At 41.5% G+C, this 21,163-nt stretch overlaps 1 protein-coding gene across 2 annotated transcripts in view; it reads right to left on the reverse strand.

Moving 5' to 3' along the window:
• DOCK5 (dedicator of cytokinesis 5) overlaps positions 1-21,163 on the reverse strand; it is a 167,205-nt gene that overhangs the window by 39,755 nt on the left and 106,287 nt on the right. For both annotated transcript variants that reach the window (XM_054997336.1, XM_054997335.1), the window contains 7 exons: positions 17,319-17,453; positions 14,468-14,579; positions 12,054-12,124; positions 11,091-11,197; positions 10,294-10,430; positions 8,394-8,489; positions 7,300-7,398 (listed from right to left, as the gene is read on the reverse strand). In XM_054997336.1, the coding sequence (XP_054853311.1) occupies positions 7,300-7,398; positions 8,394-8,489; positions 10,294-10,430; positions 11,091-11,197; positions 12,054-12,124; positions 14,468-14,579; positions 17,319-17,453 (757 nt within the window). The remainder of the gene's footprint in view (positions 1-7,299; positions 7,399-8,393; positions 8,490-10,293; positions 10,431-11,090; positions 11,198-12,053; positions 12,125-14,467; positions 14,580-17,318; positions 17,454-21,163) is intronic.

A 21,163-nucleotide genomic window follows, 5' to 3' on the forward strand; every position in this document is an offset into this window, starting at 1 on the left:
CTACGGCCTTCATTTGCAGCTCAAGGAACACTGGCTCATACCTCATGTTCCTTCACAGAGTAGAGCCAGCACAGGACTGGCAAGATGTCTGTCGTCTGTGCTATGGGCGGGAAGCTCTGCTCGATCATACGGCATCTGTCCCCACTAAGGCACTGCATCCTCACAGCAGGACTGGATCAAGCCCCACAACACAATGACCAAAGGTTTAACTATTGATGAGAATAGGTTGGGTTCAAAGCCCAAGGCACCATTTTTTTCAAAGTTAAGAATGCTATATGGCCAGCCAAGTCTGATCTGTTTCACTCTTTCAGGGAAGCCCAAGCTGTATCTTTGACTGGGTCCGCTCCTGTCGGTATAATAAGGGAAGCAATGAATGACACAAGGCAATGCAGGACACTGAGAGCCTCAGAAGCATAATTCATTATGGGATGGTCCACAGGAAACAAAGCTCTTGAGAACTAGAAAATGAAACTGATTAGAAACCAAGAAAAGACTCTACAGTGTGTTAAGAAAATTATTTCTAAACACATTAAATCAATGCCTGAATGATATGATTTTGGCTAATGCAGGAGGCTACAAAAATAAGAATTAACAAGCAAGCAATCAGCTTGTTCAGCTTCAGAACAGCTTCATCATCTGAACTCACAAATCCCATAAACGGAAGCTTATTTTATTTTACACAAAAGTTGTTCTTTTCCAAAGGATTTCAGTGAACACAGAGTGATAGATAAGACCTGCTTGACACAAAGATTTTACAGGGCCCAAATTATATGGCGGGGGCGGAAGGAGGGCACTGGAAAGCATGTGTTTTATTTCTTATATATGTTTCTTAAACTGTCATCTAAGCAGTGAAACTTTTTCTGTCCCTTCCCATGAACTAGCCAATCCCCCTTTAAGTGCTTTGCAATGATCTGGGTCACATTTTCCAATTCCTGGTTAGACTAGCCCCTGTAAATGAAGATCAAATATTCTTCCTGCAACAAGTAGCGTGAAAATAATGGAAATCTCTCTTATACTGGGCTTTCCTGATGGACTTGTAAAATGCCTTGCTTTTTAAATCTCTGTAACTTGCAAGACACTGACTGGGCCACACTACGAAAAGGGTGGGGTAGGTGGAGGTAGTCATCCCTTCCAGAATCATCCAAAATAATAAAGGCGGAACTCCAGCTATCAACAAAGGCTTAAGAAATGGATTTCAACCTCTGTAATTACACTGGTATTAATCCTCCTTTCAGTGTAAACTGCTGTGAGCAATATCAAGTTTTCTTTTAGTGTTTGAATTCCAAGTGATTTGATTTCCTAGTAACCAACTCATTTTTTATTTAGTACACTTAACTTGCTTCTGTATTCCAATTGTGTGCTTTGCTGTACTATAAATATGCTAAACAGATACTTTGGTTTTACTGGAGAAACTGGAGGCAGTTTGAAACACCTGGATAGTTAAAAGCGAAACTGTGAAGTGATGGCTGGCAATCACTACTGACTTGTGGATTTTTAATGAAAATAATATTAAACAACTAAATGCCTTCTCATACAGATCTAGAAGTTGGTGAAAACCCCTGCTTCGTCCCAGTCTTCCCACAGTGCAGATATATTTATACTGGCATATAGATTTGTTCAAACATTTATTTTTAAATATATATTCTGAGATGGTGGGCTAGTGAAATGCATTCTTACATACAGTTTTTGTTCAAAGAATGTACACAGCCATTTTAACAGAAAAAAAATCCTCAAAATTCAGTGGCAACCATCTGATTTGGTAAATTGTCATGAAGTCAAGCCCAAAGTATGAGACAGTGCTATGTACATTATAATAATCAATAGTATTGGTCTCTAGGGCTCAGCATTACCTATTCTGAATATTAGCGCCTCATCTTTGGAACAACCCTTTGTGATGGTCTAAGGGGATGCTTGAAGGGACACAAGCAAGGAATTACTCTTTTGTGCTTTTGGCAGGAAGGCACACCTCAACACAGGGCCTCTGTTCTCTTTACAGTAGTGTGAATATAATAACGTGGGTATTTTGAGGAATAAAACCAACACCATACTTTTCCACCTACCACATACACCAAGCCCAGCTGACACAGAAGCCACTAAGAATTTTATACCAGCCTGAGAACCCTTGGCCCAATTTAAAATAAAGCCACTCCTGAGGTAATTTGTAATGGTAGTATATGGACTCCTCTGCTCTGGCTTAGTAAACCACCCTCCATATCTTGTCTGCTCCAGGGAGGAGTACAGACATAGCTTCTGAAATAAATAATTTATTTCAAAGCAGAGAGAATACCAGTAATGTCACTTGGTTCGGAATGGAAGTTGAAGTGACCTTTCCCTCAGGTTTTTTAACTTTTCCCACAGCCACACCTAAGCTATTAACTTCCAGACTGCATTCTGTCACATACCATTCTCTTATAGTCTTAGGTACCAGACCAAAATAGTTCTTTTTACCAAGCCTTTTTTTATACCTGCAGAGCTCCAGCTTTTAAAGCTGGTTTTGTGCTTTGTTTCTAACCCAAGGACTGTTTTATGGATATCATTTCAGGCTGGTCAATTTTGTTTTGTGCTGTTTTTATACTTCTGGCTTATTTTTAACAAACGTTGTTTTTATGATTTTATCATATTTGGTTTAAAATTTGAGCCACCTCAAGCAAATCTCTGGAGAGGCAGCATATACATTTTCTAAATAATTATATGACTAAACAGCAGTTCCTCAGGATCTTCCTGCAGAGGTCTTCTCAGCCCTGCTGCATTATACCTTTTGAAACTGAAGACTACCTGCATACAAAAGATGCGTGCTGCTGTTGAGATATTATCCTTCCCTTGTGTATGCACACTATAGTGCATGTGCCACATCCGTTCACTGTGGTGGTATTGCTTCTATTCTACTGAGAAAGGGATAAAGCAGCAACACTCCAGGAGTGCAGGCCAGACTTTGTACAACAACCAGTACTCATAGTGGGTCCTTCTGCTCCAATCCAGGCATGCTAGACCCTAACCTTTGTGCCCCTGGCTGGCAATTGTACTTATATTTGACACTTCTATATGGATCCCAAATGTACACAAGACTTGTACAGTGTTACACGGAGTACCATTGTTCTTCTTTTATCTAACTCAATACAAATATTTTTTTAAAAAATAAAACAATTTTATTGAAAAAGTGGTTTATAGACAAAACAGCCAGTCATCCTTGGACACATGTTTTGTCACAAACAGCCAGTGTGTGTGTTGGCTCAAAAATTACCAGTTTCTCAAGTAACAGTAGAAGCAAATACAGGAAACATGATTGATTTAATAATCCATTTGCAGTATATGTGCTTCTCCATCAACAACCCGTTGGTCTTTCTCCAAAAGAACATTGCCCTGGGAAATTAAAGATTTATTGCTTTTCTTAAATGCGAAGGGCAATGGACTGAACCAGAATTTTGGCTTCTTGGGTCTGGGTGGCCCCTGCTGATTCAAGACAGCTTTTTGAAAAGGTGCCTCTGCAAAACCTGGTTGGAGAGAATGTTCAGGAAATGACTGCACAGTTGACAATCCCATGCACATTTGTAAGGAAGCAAAACCCACTGAAATGAGTGGCTCTTTTATCCAAGAAAACAAAAAGATTCACTGTCAATCCAGGGTTGATTGTTGGGGGTTTTTTTGCTCAGCTTAACAGCCCCAACCCTTTCCACCTTCATCACTCATGAATACCTGTTTCTTGTAGGTGGCTATACTGCTCAGCAGACCCAATGCACACAAAGAAGCACAGTAGTAAAAGCTAAACCCAATTACTTCACTTGTTGGCATTTAAATATGGTAGAAATAATTCAGCACTTAGGCAGCAGCAACCAAATTGCAGACTTCGCTTCACAGTATGGGAAATCATTGCCTTTTAAAATGAAGGGCCATAGTGCTGATGTTAAGGATGTAGTACCCTAAACCCAGGAACACATTTATATATAGGGTTGTGCAATTCAGGTCCAGGATTTGGGAGCGGGGAGCTGAATTTTTGCCAATTCAGAAAATTCAGCTTCCCCAGATCAAATTAGAGAATCCCAGATCTGATTCGGGATCCTGAATTTTTTAACCTAAATAAATTCTGGTGAATTTGGGAATTGCTGCTGGGCTGTTTCCTTTGCTATTACCCTACATACTGGCACCCCACTCCTCTACCCTTTCACCATCCACCAACAATGGTGGTCGCAGCAGAGTATATGCTGTGAGTTTCATTCGGATAAAGATGCATGTATAAACTTTGCAAATAACTAAGAAATCCCATACGAAACTTGCTGCTATGGAAAATATGCTGCAGAAAACTATGATAAATTTACTTTTTCTGTTATTGCTCTGATACTCCAATGTGATTTTTTTACACAGATAATAAAGAGTTAGAAATCTTGAACTAGCAATTTGAGTGATGCAAGGCTATATGCCACCACACAGTTATAGTTAAAGGAAGATCAGCCAGACTAGTAAAGCAAGACTTCTTGCATCAATTGGCTATAGTGGTACAGGTGATACTCCCTGATCCTCTATATGCTTCCAGGTCAGGCTCATTTGCTGATCTGAGCAACTCTGAAGACTCACTTCTATAGTATACATACTTGCTTTGCACAGGAGGTGTCCCTAAAAGGTAATTTGTTATTTGCAAGAAAAACAGATTAGACAACTTTATTGGTTGTTTCATTTTTCCCCGCTTTCTAACTTGTGACAGCATAATGAGTGGGTGGGAATGAAATGTGACATATGGTTTTATGTTTGACATCCTTTATATGACAGAGATGCTTTATTGGATTTTTTATGTTATGCTAGGGCTCATAACTTGATTTAGGAAATGGAGAATAGGCAACCCTGTTTTATTGCCACAGAGACTAACAGAGGTGATTTCAACCTAATATCAACTCACTTTAATCTATCACTTTGTAATACACATAACGAGCCAACCTGCACATAATTTTGCACAGCTTTGAGCTAATAATAGTTACAGCTCTTACAAGTATTAAAATTTAATAGTGTTGCAAGGATCATCTAGAGGAAGAAAGGCAGCAGTCAGGCACCCATCCATCAGGCCTGGATCTCATTCCAGCTGACAGCCCCCTCCCCAAGAAGCAGTCTGAATTGCATTTCATTCTTTTTTATTTGCTGCATTCATATCACACCCTTTTACGCAGCCTAAAACTATATAAATTACTAACCCATTGGCAGACCAGAGCTATCAGACAAATAATAAAACCCAGAAAATAGTAGATGAAAATTAGACCCCCTCCCCCACGCCAAAAAAAACTCAGCTCAAAATTAAAATAAGGTTGGGCCATGACTCAGTGGAAAAGTATCGGCTTTGGGGAAAGGTTCCGGATTCAATGCCCAGCACCTCCAGAATAATATAGTAGGGAAATGGAAGATCTCTGCTTGGACCCAGGAGAGCTGTAGCCAGTCAGAGCAGACAATGATGACCTTGATAGACCAGAGGTCTGACTCAGTATAAGGCAGCTCCCTGTGTTCAAAATCATCAAAACTGAGTTCAGGCCTTCTGGGAAAGAAATGTCTTCCCTATCTTCTGGAAAGCGAACAGTGAGGGAGGTGACCAAGCAGGATTTCAAAATCTGGGGACCATAATATCAAGTTACTCAGAAGTTCTTGTGGCTATCAACCTCACCTCGCACTGGGAAGCAATACAGAAGAAGACAACTCCATCAGCCCCTTCAAATTAATTTTAAAATTTAATTCTAATTTCTATGGGTTTTTGATTTCCATGAACCACCCTGGGGATCCAATTATTTGGCCGAAAAGCGGAATTAAATAAATCAATGAATGAATACATGAACACAAATCTACCAGGAATATGTGGGACTACAAAATTTCAAACTGGTTTATAGGTGTGCACAATATTCACTCAATGTTTTCAGGATTCAGTGCTAATTTACATGACAGGGTTCGAGATTACAAAATCAGTGTATTGTTGTAAGGATCAGTGTATAGTAATAACTTCTGACTGGAGCAGGGACAGACACTGCAGCTGACTTTAATGGCAAACAGGGGTTCAAATTGACCGGTCATCTTTGCATACAACCGTCTAAAAACCCTCCCAGGAGATTCAACTTCTCCCAACACTGACTTCTTACACTGCGGCAAATAATCATCATCACTAAAAAGCAGCTTTTGAATAATTTGATCTGGGTGTGGAAATTCTGAAACTAAACCTCGACTAGTATAAGATCTGAATGGCCTGGGGGAATTTAGCTGAAAATGTGTCACGTGGCCTTTACGGTAATAAAAACACATCTGCATTTCTGGAAGCCAAGCCCAATGCCTCAAAACTGCCAACTTTTCATCAGACCAAATAAAGTCAAAGCTTTCAAAGCTCTTGGCAGAGCTCCATGTGGAAGAGCAGAGCCATACTCCTGATCTCTTTTTCCAGAGTGAACTAAACACATGCTGGTTCCCGGACTGCCATTCTGCCCTGCCGCTTATTGATTTTCCATGTCACAGTGTTGGCCCTGGTTTCCAATGGCTGAACTCATGATCAGAAAAATATATACAGGAACAGAGAAAGGAGGAGAAGGGCTATAGCCAGAGCTAATCTGTATGCCATGCTAAACAAAATTCTAATTCTATAGTCAGGCAATAAAAACTCTGCATCAAGGAAAGCTGAATGCTGTGGCTGGTGTATATCATGCATGTGAAAGAAATCTGCACAATGTTCCTTTGGTGGGGGGGGCATGATTCATTCTGCAAAATTTGTATAATTTATTCTGGCACTGCAACCAATTGGGAGTGGTTAGGCACTGAAGCTCCATCCTTGGAGTACTGAGGAGCTTATTCAATTGCCTCTGCAGGTTCTGACATTTCATTAGGCATTACAAACACCCTTCCAAGCATATCAAATCAAAAGGGCTAGAAACATGATTTTCTGAAAGAGAGAGACTATTTCTACCTGAAAATGGCCACCAAGTTGGCTGGCAATAAGGAAAATTAACTCACATAGCAAGATGATATTAAAATAAAAACAATGAAAGTTACAAATGCCCCAAAAGGTCCTTTAATTCTCAGCCAACAGACCTCCTGCTTACTCTAAGAAAGGTGCTACCCCCACCTTCGTTCCAACTCTGAACTGATGACTGCCTCTAGTGCTGCCCCTTGGAGACTAGCCTTTCAGCAGCAAAGTACCAAAGCTATAGGAAAACATAACCACACACCAATTCTCATAACCCAGACTGACTAACATACACACACAGGATAAGGACACAGCTAGAGACTCAGTCTCCACGGACTGATTCACTGCCCTCCCACAAGCGCCCAGCTGAAGGTCAGACTCACAATAAGGTCTTGTCTGGTTTTGAAAGTGCTGATGTAGTGGTTATAATGGGAATCCTCCATCTGCCTCAAGATGGCCGTCATACACGCTACAAAGCTACCCTGGAAATGAAAAGGGGGAGGGAAGAAACACGGGGTTCCCATCAATTTCCTTTCTTCCTTGATTTAAAAAGTATCATCACTAGTAAGCAATAGTATTCAATGAAACAGATAAAGGCAATTAGGTTGTATTAGTTAATGCTCAAAGCACACCAAGGAATGGAGATGGGGTGGGGGAGGTAAAACCTGTAGATGTCAAATCTCCGATCCAAAACACTTACTTGACATCCATACACACACACAAAACCCTTTAACAGAGCAGTCAGGATTGGCTCACACTGAGAGTTTGGGGTATTTTTAATCCACTGTAACTGTAATTATATGCCATGTGCAAAAATACTTCCTTTTGCCCATCCTGAAACTGGTCATCATTAATTGGGTGAGGCCATGTTCTATGTTAGGGATCAGGAGGGAAGAAAGTAGGGGAAATCCTTCTACCGGTAGCTAAGTACCATCTAGGTTGGGTTTGTTTCTCCTCTACTTGCAGTTACTTAAACCTGGGAGTGGCCGGAGACACAAGTCAGTCTGGGGCCTATGATAGCCATCCCAGCAAATCAAGCATCAGACCCACCTGGTATTTTTTTGTTGTTGTTTATTTAAATTATATCATTTCAATTGGTTCTTTTGGAAATTTCTGTAAAAGCAGCATCAAAATGCCCTAATAAAATAAATAGAAAGGTTTTTTTCCCCTCTCAGTACAGCCCCATCCCTGCTTTTCCCAGAAAGCATCACAGAAGGGCCTTTCCATGAAGTGCTTGGGTGAAAGAATTTCCAGATCTTGACAGGGACAACTGGGCAAAGCCTCAGTTAAGCTGTTATGTTCTCTTCAAGTTCCCCCTTATAATGTGGGAAGAAGTGGGTGGAAAAGCAATTCAAGTAAACACAAGTATCCCGTGCCAGTCTGTGCCCCTGCAAGATGGGCTCCAGGCTGCAGAATCATAAAAGGAAGGAACACATATCAAACAAAGCAAGCACAGACTCTAGAAAATGGCTCTCACAATGTGAGGAGACTGTCTGCTCATTCCAATCACGGTCCGGTTTATTTTCCTCAGCAGGCGCTCCATAATCAGCTGGATGTGAACAGCAGTAGGGCCCTGAGGAGATTAAGCAAAACATGAGCTGTTTAGGCAGAACCTTGGCATGCGTCCTTTCACAGGGATTCTTGGTGCCTGGGAGAAGAAGGCTGGCTGGATATTTATTGCAAGAGGCTGCAGCACAATAAAAAGGTTTGGGCACAAGATATAGATGTTAAAATAGTTTGGATTCAAAAGATTTAGCATTGCATAGTCTCAGTTAGCTATCCAAACACTACTTCCATTCATCTCCATCTCCTCTTTGCTGTGAGGCATGATTTTACCATGTGCAGGAAAATAAGGTGGTAGAATGCTGAAATAGTCAGATGGAGTGTTCCACTTCAGACTACAGGGGTGTATTCCATTTCTAAATACTCCTTCACATTAAAAAATCCATGCCAATAGAAAACTAGCACAGCAGGCAGAAGTCTTCTAACTCCCTCTTCTTTTTGCTTGCTGTCTTTCTGTTTGGAGAGTGAGAGTTAAGATAGGAGAACATTCCGAAAATGCGATACTATTATTGAAGTTTGACGTGATCTAGTCAATTCTACCACCTCAGATTTTAACACCCCGTTCTCTCATATGCAGGGGTATGTGATCCAGGATAGTTGAACTGGCAAAATAGCTGGCTTTATGCCAATCCAGCATAATCCAACTATGCAGGATCACACTGAAGAATCCTGGATCAGACTGAGGGAGCCAAACTATGACGAGCAAGATTATTTGGCTGCACCAAGCAGAGAAAAATCAGGCAGCCACAGCAGCAGCCAGCCAGCAAGCAAGAGGGCAGCAGCACAAAGTGGAGGCAAGCATTACGTCGTGGCAGGAGAGCAGTAAGAAGCCAGCAGGGGAGAGAAGACAGCAAGCAGGGAGGATTCCCATCCCATCCCTCCACCTCTTCCAGAGCTCTGAAAGAGCCCTTCAAGCTGCTGTAATCACCTTTTAAAACTCTATGGCTCCAGCAAGCCTCACCCTCATTTGCTTCTGTTTAGGATTCTCTGGTTTGACATTGGGGTTCACTGGTCTGCCATTGGAATTCTCTGCACCAGGGTTTTTTTTTGGTGCACTGCACACCTCTACTCATATGTGTATAACATGCCTGAGTTATCCAAAATGGGAGATGGAATAAAGGCCATGACTAATTCCATGCAGAGGGCTTTCCCCATTTCAGCCATCAAACTTGTGTGCTTTTATTTTTTGTCTCCAGATGACATTGTTTTCCATTCCTGCACCAATCATGAGCAGTCAACTCTTCCTACAAAAAACTCCTTTAAACCAGAAAAAAACTGGTGTTTCCTGGCATGACGCTGGGATGATCTTTTTCTTGTGTCTAAAAGGGAAGATACACCTTACATTTGAATGGAAGGAAATGCCTCCTTCCTATACATTTTCATAGTGAACTGCCTAAGTTTTTTCTAAAACATTTTTGAGGTCAGGGAAATGAAATGTCATGGTGCACCACTACATTACTCTTATACAAAACCGGGGTGGGGGTGGAGGTGGGGAATCAGCACCAGTGTCTTGGCTAGCCTAGGACTGAAATGGAGCCCAAATATAAGGATATGGAGAGGGGGGGACTGATACCACTAGGGGAGGGAAAGAATCATCATGAGTGTCTTGTTCAGTGCTGGAAACCCAGGGACTGGAAACATCATTTCTTCCTTGAGCCCTGGAATCTCTTTCAATCTAGCAACATATGGCATTGAATTATAAATACTAGGAAATTTTTTACAGGTAAAAGATGAGACTTTCCATTGAGCTCTCATTCTTCTCTCTGTGTGTTTATTTATTTATTATAAAAAGCCACACTTGTGCATTCACTCACCACTTCCTTACGATCCAAAACCTCAAGAATACTGCTGAGCAGCTGTGAAGAGGCTTCATGGTCAGGTTTGCTAGAATTATCATCCAGCTGTCCACTTAACTGATCAACAAACAGAGGCAGGAGAACATCTCGGCACTCTGGGAAACAGCCAAGAAATATAATACAAAGAATTAAAATATGGCTTGTGTGTGTGTGTGGGGGGGGGGGTGTTGTTCCTTTTACCGTACCGTTTTATTGAATTTTATTATTTTAAAAAGCTTATAAACAGAAAAAATGAAACAAAATAAAATTTCACAACTGCCCCCCACCCCCGGCCCTAAGCTTATACGTGTAAGGAAATTTAACATAATCCACTACAAAGGGAGCGATCATGTCACACCTTTGTAACAAGTTGGAGCAGTACAACTGGCCCAGTGCAACTGAGCTGTGTGTCAAGGAAAGCTTTGTACCAGGGAGATGTGGACCAAAAAGAGGCATGATAAGGGCAGCTGGATGCAGATGGCAACCCCAAGTGCTATCACAGGCATGGAAGACCTGCCCTTTCCCTGGTTACACTCATAAAACATTGAATGCAGAAAGTCTCAGTTAAGATGGCCCTGATTTGGGAATGGGCTGTAGGCCTGACTGAATCCTTTTCTCCTTTTCCAAGCCAATCCCCTCTTCCATTTCTGGATTAGCCAAGCCATAACCTGTCATTATAATCCAATCAGCAAAGTAGGATTTATGACAACCTCCAAACTGTTATTTGCAAACTCTTTTCAGACCCATGGTTTCACACTGCCAGCTCACGGACCCACCAGCTTGACGGAATAGGTCACTGTCGACAATCTTGGTCATGCAGTTCAGTTTCTGGTGAACCAGCTGGTTGTCTGGGATGCTTTGGATGAATTTGCTAAAGAGGACGCTAAAAAGCAGAATGTTAGGCAGAGAAAGAATGGTTTTTATGAAAGTCTTGATTGTCAACAGTGATTCATCATATTTAAACACAAACCAACATCAGACCTGCAATGGTTAGACATTTTTTGAGGATTAGTGCTATTAGAATGGGTACTTCCCACCCGCCCCTGAAAACTTGGTTGATGGGTCCCCCATTGCTCCTTCAAAGCATAAGAGACAACTTATGACTCTTTGCTTTGTCATAAATACATTTCTGCCCAGGTCAGACTGGCTTGAATGGTTTCTGTAATTTGACTAACACGAACACAAAAACCTAAGTAACTTCAGAGAATAGCAAGATTCTAGTCCAGTAGCACTTTAAAGACCAACAAGATTTTCAGGGTATAAGCTTTTGAGAGTCAAAGCTCCCTTCATCAGATACAAGTATCTAAAGTACCTGATTAAGACTTACACCCTGAAAATCTTGTTGGTTTTCCTTTGAAATTGACTTGCTGAACAAAAATTCCCTAATGCTCACCCTACAAGACTGTGGTTAATTCTTAGGGTGCCATGAGGGCAAAACTGTATAAGGCAAATTGCAGTAAGTCCCATCTTTGGCATCAGCCTCTTATTTGAGTCATTTCCAAGGGGTCCATAACTGCATAACAAAGCTAAAGTCTCCCCCCACCCCACAAGAATCACCTTGAAAACTCTTTTGAGACTTCCTTTTATGGAAAAAATCTCAAACAATTCATGTCTGTTCCTGTATCATTTTTTTCCATAACAACTAATCCATTTTGTTTGGCTCAGAAGTCCCCAAAACTTCCCAGATGTTTTAGAATCCTTGCCAGATTCAAGGAAGAAAAAACATGCTTTCTAGCTACCTGAGCTCAACCGGATCGAACACCAGTTTGACATCATTGATGATACTTGGCAAATACTTTAAAGCAGCACCCTGTAAGATACAAAAAGAAAAGAAAAGAAAAAAAGAAAGAGGATTCTGAGCACTCCAGTCATGCTAAACAGTTAAGTCAGTTTGTACACGAGTCACACAACTGGGTGTCATTTGTCATGGATGTATACACATTACATCTCATAACAGAACACTAGAGAGCCAGTCAGGATTAATGGGCAGATTTAGAGCAAGAAGACTCAAATTCAGATCTCAGCACTGAGTACTTGTTGATAGCAACAAAATAATACACCATAAAGAAAGCCCAGTGTGGTGTACTGGCTACTAGAATACTAGATTAGGCCCAAAGAGACTGGTCGTACTCAAATCTCTGGTCATCATGAATCTCTTTAGGGTGTGTGCGCGCGCGTTGGAACAGCCACTCTCACAGCCTACCTATCTCACATGACTGTGACGGGGTGGAATAAAAACAAAGGAAATAAATATATAGGATAAATAGTATCCTATAACCTTGTTACCCCACACCTGGCCTAGTGGCATGTAGCCTAGTGGGTGATCTTAGGCCAGTTTTTTTTAAAGCCAGAAAAAGGCCACCAGTGGCAGGAGGAAATAGCAGGCAACATGGGATTAGGAAAAAAGAATGGAGATTCACCAGCTGTGGACTCTTAGATGCCTCTACATCTGTAGTAGCACTGAATCCACAATGGACAATGATCCCATGTGAAACATTCTGAGTGTATCTCACATGTCTCACTGGGTGCAAAAGATCCAGGAACTGTTCATGTGTAAGCTCACTGGAAGTGGGATTATATTTATTTATTTACTTTGCTGAGAAGATACAATGCATTAACTGACTCCACCCATAAGCACTCAAGGCAATGGGCGATTATAATAAAAGATCAGACAGCCAACAACTTTAAAAAAAAGCATGAACAACATTATTGAAGAATGAATCACAGCCAGAAGCAACAGCTCATCAAATTAAATGGTAGAAAGCCTGAAAGTATAAACATCTTTTCACTCTGCAGCTGAGCTTTAGTAAAGATGGGGTCTTACATGTCTCCCTGGATAGCAAGTTCCAAAGAGTCAGGACAGTAACTGAGGAGGTCCTGCAACAGGCTCAGGATTTCAATTAATGTGATAAAGGGTAAAGCATCCTTGGCAGATGTTAAGAGCAGCGAGATTTGTATGAGTCAAGATGCTTCTGCAGATGTGCTGGGCCAGAACTTCGAAGGCTCTTAAAGCAACAGTGCCTAGAATGGAGGTTAAGTCTCCACTGAGACCTTGATTCACACTTTAGTATTTAAATAAATTATAATAAAAACCAATATAAGAGCAAAGCTGGTTTTACATCAAATCTGAAAAGCAGCAAATGAGGTTAAAATGAGACAGCAGAGCCTCAAGATAGCAGAAAGGTCTGCTCCACTTCAGACTGCAAATGATGTATTCCTGCTTTGAATGATACTTCAGATTAGAGAGAAAAGTTTATGAAAATAGAATGCTAGCAATGTAGGGGGGACCACCCTTCCTTTGCTGGTTTTCTGCTTACAGGAAATGTTTAACATTGGAGAGAAATGAGACCCCCTCCCACTCTTCTATGGCTCAGTCAATGCTACCACCTCAACTGAGTTCTGCTCCTCCATTTCCACCTTATTTCTCTGCACGTATAAGACAGTTTGAGGAGTTTTCAGGCCTCTGTGCTTTCTTCCCTGGTTTCATTCTCTTCTATACTTTCTGCTCCCAGTCTGAGGCAATTCCCCACCTTCTGTCAATCTACTTTACTCCTCAAGATATGCCTTTTTAAACACAACCTTCCCACAACCATCCAAGATTTTGATATTTATTTATTCCTCCTCCATCTTACTCAACCCCTCCCCCCACTCTTCTCACTTCTCTGCCCTGATCATCTGATATGATCTGACATTAACTGAAGTTTAGTTTTCATACCAGTGGTGGTGGGGGACTAGTGTCCAGGCTGCACCAGTTCAGGTTGCAGGTGAAGATTTGTGTGAAGGAATGATCCTCAATTTAAAAAATGTCTGCATATAGAAAGCTCACATGTGAAGGCTAAACCTCAACACTTTTCCCTGATATGTTAGTTTACCTTGAGAAGGGAAACTTTTTTAAAAGGTGCATTCATTCACATAAACCCCTTTCTAGATCTGATGTAGTACAGTCCCAACAAAAGATTACCACCTCAGTGAGAACTAAGCCTTTATTTCTGCAACAAGATTTCGGTGTGAATTTTAGCTCCACTATGAAATCAATATTGAAATATTTCCTGTGTGTAGAGAAACTAAGAGCTGACAGCTAGGGAAGGAGCTTTGGTCAGGAGTTAAGGAAGTTCAACAGAGTTCTATATTTCATTAAGGGGCTTGTACTGACCTTGATTTTGACAGCCTCCTCCAGAGGTCTGTCCATGAGGACATTAAAGGAAAGGAACAGCTTTCGGATTGCATTATTAAATTCATCCCCATCTTCGCTTTGGCCATAAAATCTAAAAAAGAAAGAATGTCCATTGCCAATCATCTGTTCACTGGCCACAGTTGAAAGAAGGCAGCAGAAGTGCTTCTTTCAATAATGCTCATGGTTCTCAAAAACAGGAGAGAAACTGGTTCATATGACTATTGGGTAACATGGTCAAGATTTCAAAAGACTCCACCTAGCAGTTTGCGCATGGAGTATTAGTCTCGTGAATAGCTGAGCAAGCAGCCAAATTGAGTCTTAGCATTCCCTGATCTAGCTGGGTTTGGGAAGATTTTAGTCACAATCTGGCCAAACAATCATAAGCTACTTCCACACATGCAAATCTATTGAAGTCTGAGTTGGCATTATTGATATCAACATAATAAAGTGTGTATATTCATTAATGCCAGGCAAGTGCTCCCTGATTCACCACACAATTCTTTTCCTTTGCTGCCTCCAAAGCATGGGACAAAGTTTCCACTGCCTCCCAGCTTATCCCATTGAGCAGACAGGTATACGGAACCCCATTTTCCAGAGTCCCTGGCAACAAGAGATGGCCCATAGGATGCCAAAGCTTTAAAAATGAAGCCACTACACACCCACCCTCACTGACACCATGCCTTGTATCATCAAAGTAAGTTTGAGGAAAGAGAATAGATGAAAGACTTGGGCGGGGGGAGGGGTCTAGCAGTAGAGCAAAGAAGACCCAACGTTCAAGACTGGTTGGGCTTGATTTATAATGGCGTAGAGATTTCTGCACAGGAAATCTATCTCCCAATCTGAATTACAGTGCCAGTACTCACTTTGTGAGTTTTGTCATCTCTCTATATGGGCTCCACAATTTAGCAATTACATTGCAGTAAAATAGGTGCTGGACACAGACAACTCAGCATCCCGAGGATATTAATGTTTCTTTTTTTTAATGACTTACTTTACTTTACTTTACTTTAATTGAATTTTTATACCGCCCATCTCCCGAAGGACTCAGGGCGGTGTACAGCAAAAGTAAAACATACAAATATAAAACACTAAGAATGTAAAATAAACATATTAAATAATTTAACTCAAAACAGGACAGTTCAGTTAAAACACATTTAGACTCTTGAGCCTTAAATAACATTCCCCATGGCTAATATTCTTCAAAGCCCATTTTCTGTTTATACCTCTGGATATATGCTGGAGATGGCAAAAGCTGCATGAAAGATAAATGTTGTTTTCCATATTTCCCTTCTTTGGTGCTACTGAGCTCAGACAAAAAGGAAACACTTAAGGCCAAACTATCCAATATGTACTGCAAGCATAAACAGTTCCAAAGTGATGCAAATAATCCCCTGGTCCTCCTCCACCCATGCCACATCAATTTTTAAATGCAGGGGAAATGAGTTGGGTGCAGGGAACCTGACCTGACTTGCCAAAAAATGTATCATGTAGTTTGGCCCTTAGAAAGTAATTCTAAACAGGATCACAAGGAAGTAAGCCCCATTTTATTCAATGGGATTTAGCCCCAGGAAAATGTTCTTGGGATTGCAGCCCTACACACTTAATAGATGCACAAGAGGAAGCAATAAGCTTTATTCTTGAGGTCTTCCTCACAATCTTTTGATTGGTGAATAAGCTAATTTTATATTTACTGTTTTGTTTGTAGAAAAACAGTTGCTCATTTCCATTTGAGTAAATGATTCCCTGGAAATAAACACTGCACAAATACCAAGAGGAATTTCTCCAGCTCTACTAAGAGGGCTCTAGTTTCTTACACACCACCTCTTTGCACAGCTCCCTGAAGATTTAAAACTGTGCACAGGGAAGGTCCAATGAGAATCATTAAAATCCTTGATAAAAGATGTAAATAGGATATTTAATACAGCACTTTATAGCATCTTTGACTCTGTTTGCTCAGAATAAATCTTCTACGTGAAACAGAAGTTGCATTTCATTTTTTTAAAGGGACTAGTCCTCACTGTAGAGGAAGCAGAGCTTCTGAGATGTTCATGGCTACCTACACCTCTCATAATCTCTTAAATTACTGGAATCTTGCAAAGTTCCCATCTCTGGTTTCTGAACATTTCATTCCACATGAACTGCACACTTTTAAGTCTATTTTAGAAATCTTAAGAACTAGAAACTTGGGTCTGGATACAGACTGAATTTTCCAATGGCAGAATTAAACTTTCCTGCATGCCCTCCCCCTCTCCACAGGATCTTCACAAAACTCTTTTCCTGGGGGACAGAGGACCAGAGGAATGAGATGGGGGGGGGGGTCTACTGTAGGAAGGGGGATCAGTGGAAATGGACGATTTACCCTGGATCCAATCCTTGTTTCAAAAATTATCATTACCAATAATTATGTTGATGATAATGATTAATGCAGAGATTCTCATGGCATTGACTTCTGCACCTGAAGCTGATGTCTGCTCTTGTGCCATTTTTAAAAGTAACAGGCGGGACTGGGTGAAACTGCCCATAACATTTTAAAAAGCCAATGGTTTTAAGATTCTGTATACATTGGCCCAGACTGTATGGCCGATTTCCAGGTGTTCTCTCTCAGTCTGGGCCTGTAGGTAGGGAATATTAAAGATATCTTTTTTCCAAACTTTTGTGTTCTCACATGGGACGGCTGGAGGTGGGAAACATATAGGAAGAGAAAGCAGGTGCAGTCTTGCTGGTTGGAGAAGTATCCGAGTAACAGCATTGCCCAAACCAGACCCATGTTTGCGTAGAAATTAAACAAGAGTTGCAAAAAACGAGCCCATGTTTTCTGCCTCTTGCTTACCGTAGGTATAGCACTCTTGACTGAACGATGAACCGGAAGAGGTACTTCAAGGCTTTTAAAGCAGCAAAAAGCAACTCTGTCTTGCTGGTGTCTTCTGCATTTCCTACATAGTAGTTCAGAACCTTGGTGAGCTTCCTGAGGACAAAGAAAGCAATCAACGCAGGGCCAAACTAGAGGGCAAAGGGAAGGACTGAAGAGTAAGGAGAAAGGAAGCCCTGGGCTGAGCCATATTCAGAAGTGCTTATTCATACCATACTCCATTAACTTAACAGAATTTACTGCCATAAGATGCAGCAATGGGCAATAACTTAGATAGCTTTAACAGAGTACTAGCCAAGTTCATAAAGGAGAGGCTCAAAGGATGTGTGATGATAGCTAAATGGAGCGATTGACACCATGATAGCTAAATGGAACCTCTGTATTTGGAGGCAGTATACTTTTAAATACTAGCTGCTGGAAGACAACAACAGAGGGAGGCATCAACATTTTATGTCCCGCTTGTGGGCCTTCTGGTATCTGGGTGGGAATAGAGTGCCAGACCAGATGGACAGTCTGATGTTTGAATCCTCCATTTCTCCACACCAGATCATGCTTTACTCCTTGACCAGCATCCTTACATCAAAACAAGGCAACACAGATTCAATCAAACTGCAGAGACTCAGAGCCACTACATACATCACAGAAATGTGTGCCTTATGTGCCTATGCTGTGCGCATTCACAGGGCTCCCCATAGACTGAGCATTATCACCGTTACTTCACCTTTTTCCTGAATGCACCTGGCCTGTGCCTGCCAGTCACAGCTACCCATGGCATGTTCCCACAGCCAAAAGGCACATCGCTATTGCACTGTGTTGATGCAGTATAGTGGATGTGTTCCTGGTATTCCTAACAATAGGAAAACCAGCCTTCATTCCCCACTCTCTCCTTAGTGAACTGCAGTTAAGCCCAAAGAGTCTGAAAAGTGCTCACTGTATTAAGGAAACAGTTAAGAGACTCCAGTTGAGGGCTAAACCAGAAGTCTTCTCCCTCTGTCATAAGTGGGGGGCATGAACACTGAAAGCTGATCCCTCATGCCCGGATCTGCCAGCCACAGCTGTGGAAGGAGACGAGCACAGCCGGACACTCCTCAAGAATTGTGCACTGCTGTATGCAGCTCCCAGACAAGGAGGAATGGAAAAGAGAGCCAGTCACAGGAAATTCCAGTCTGATACAACAGACAAAGGTTAAAGGGAAAATTCACATGCTGGGAAAGGAACACACTGTTATACTGAAGGACCTGAAGGACCCAACTGGACCTTTCTCTGGATGCTTTGGCCTTTAGCTATTGAGCACCCAGGATCAAAGAAGAGGCCCTTCCATTTATGAAAAAAATCTTCCCAGAGAGATCTGTGAGGTACCAATGTCCTCCTCCTTTTGACTCCAGGTTAAAATCTCTTAATGTTTCATGGTTTTTATGTAGAAAATGTATATGCTGCCTCTTCAGCGACCAGTGTGAATGGCTGATTCTGTAGGTGTCTTTGATCTATATTTGCTTTTCTAATGCTGCTTGTGATCATTTTAACTCTCAGTTTATATTTTAATGGGATTTTGGAATTTTTCTGGCTGCACTATATTCTTCTTTACAGTGAAAAACAGCTTGCAACCTTTTAAGTACATAAATATATGGTGATGCAGTCAATGCCAATGTGGCTAGAAATGTCTTAAGTATCGTGCTTAGCCCACTGGCCAATGATGGACAGGAAGAACTGATGTCACACTAGAGAAGCATCAGCAAGGTTGGAAGCATCATGCTAAGCATTCAGGAAGACACATCTTTCCCGTAGCAGTGCAGAAATGTGTTTCATTCTTGTTTTCACACTGCCTGACTGGTAAACTGCATCGAGCCCAGGAAAAGTAAAATAGAGATACTTCCCATAGTAAAAATAAAGCAGCGTGTATGCTTTCTCCAAGATACCCACCTATTGGGTTGCCTTTCCTACCCTGCGGTGCACAACTACATATTTAAACAGATCCGGGAGAGGAGGAGTTGGGAAGCAAGGCTATGGCCATTTTTCAAAAACCCAGTCCCAAGTTTGTTTAAAATATGGAGATAGATCAAGATGGGTAGTCGTGTTAGTCTGTCTGTAGCAGTGGAAAAGAGCAAGAGTCCAGTAACACCCATATGACTAACAAAATTAGTGGTAAGGTAGGAGCTTTCATGAGCCACAGCTCACTTCTTCAGATACTCACTTCTTTTGAAGAAGTGAGCTGTGGCTCATGAAACATCATACCCTACCACTAATTGTGTTAGTCTTATAGGTGTTACTGGACTCTTGCTCTTTTCTACTGTTTAAAACATGATGGAGAAGCCCTGCCTAAGTGACCCACTTCCTCAGTCCTTCCTTCACCATGAAGCTGCCTGGGTGGCTTTTGGCAAGTTGCTGTGTTTTTGTTTAACTTAACTGGCAGGGCTGTTATACAGCTATGCATCCTAGGACAGGGGTGGGGAAGAAAACTTGTTATTTTTTTTCCAGTGCAACCACTATTACCGGCTGCTGTCAGGACTTTGACCTAAAAGGATAATTGATTTTGACCAAGTAACATGAGTTCTAAAATTCAAGGCAAATTGTGGGGCAGAGGGAAGCTCTGCTGAGATCATTGTGTTGTCATGATGTGGCTTATTTTGCTGGTGGTATGTAATTCATTGCAACTCCTTGGCATGCAGTACCTTCGTCTGGGTGGCATGACGCAAATACCCTAGTACAATGTCATGAAGTTGGCAAGTAAAAATGCAGCTGAAATAGATCAAGCCCATAAATCGAAGGCACAAGGAAAGGTTTATTTACAATAAATAGTCAGACCAGGATAATGGATGTTCTATAAACTAGACACCAGAGCTTGGACCCAAGTTCAGAAAAAAAACAGCAGGGAGAAGAATGCAGACATCCCCAAGGGTTTTAGCAACACAGAGAATCCAGAAAGCACACAGTCCTCCTGAGAGGTGATTGGGGGCATTCAGAGCCATACAGATCTCTTCTCTCCATTTCTGTTGCAATAGGAAAATGTGCAAGTAAAATGGCAGCGGCAATGTGAGCAGGTGTGTGGGGGTGGGTGGGGAGAGATGGGATCATTTCCCACTAAGACCTTGCAAGGGGTGCAGGGAGATGGATCTTTTGTCTGTTATGAATTAGATGTTTCTTTTTCTTGCACCGTTACCTAGCAGCCTCTTCAAATCCAGCTGGATCTCAGGGGGGGGGGGAAGCGTGCAGGAAAGTGAAGTGGTAGGGGGATGGAAATATTCTCTGCACAGGAAAGTCTATCCACCTGGTGCTCTCTAGGCAAAGGTCATCTAGCAGAAAGAGCACAAGAGTGACAGAAAAATTCCTGCCAGGCATAGTTCTAGTGGACCCCAAGGCCTAGTTTTGAACCCAATGTGACTAAAGGCAAGAAGAGGCAGATTGAACTGAACAGCAGCAGCTCCAGCACTTGGGAACTGGAGTATCAATCTTCTCAAGCCTTTTCTTTCAGAGCAGTGTTCCCAACCCATGCTGCTGGCCCATTCTCCTAGAGTTACAGTGTCCAGGCCCATCTTAGCTGCCTCTCTCTACAGACAGGCTAGTGCTAGGTTGCCGCATCATTAGCCTATTCCCTTGTTAAATATTTTTAGCTGGCCTGAGCAGGTTAAATAAAAAACAAGCAATGTTTTGAGCATATTTGATTTTTTTGAGCTAGTTTTGGGAAAGTAGTATATAAATGTTTTAAATAAGTAAGTAATGTGTATGTACATGATACATGCATTTGTATGAATACCAAGTGAGTCTGAAATTGCCATATTTATTTATTAAGCTCCTAGACTGTTCGCCTG

The sequence above is a fragment of the Eublepharis macularius genome, chromosome 14 (assembly GCF_028583425.1).
Source record: "Eublepharis macularius isolate TG4126 chromosome 14, MPM_Emac_v1.0, whole genome shotgun sequence".
In the NCBI taxonomy this organism is placed as follows: Eukaryota; Metazoa; Chordata; class Lepidosauria; order Squamata; family Eublepharidae; genus Eublepharis; species Eublepharis macularius.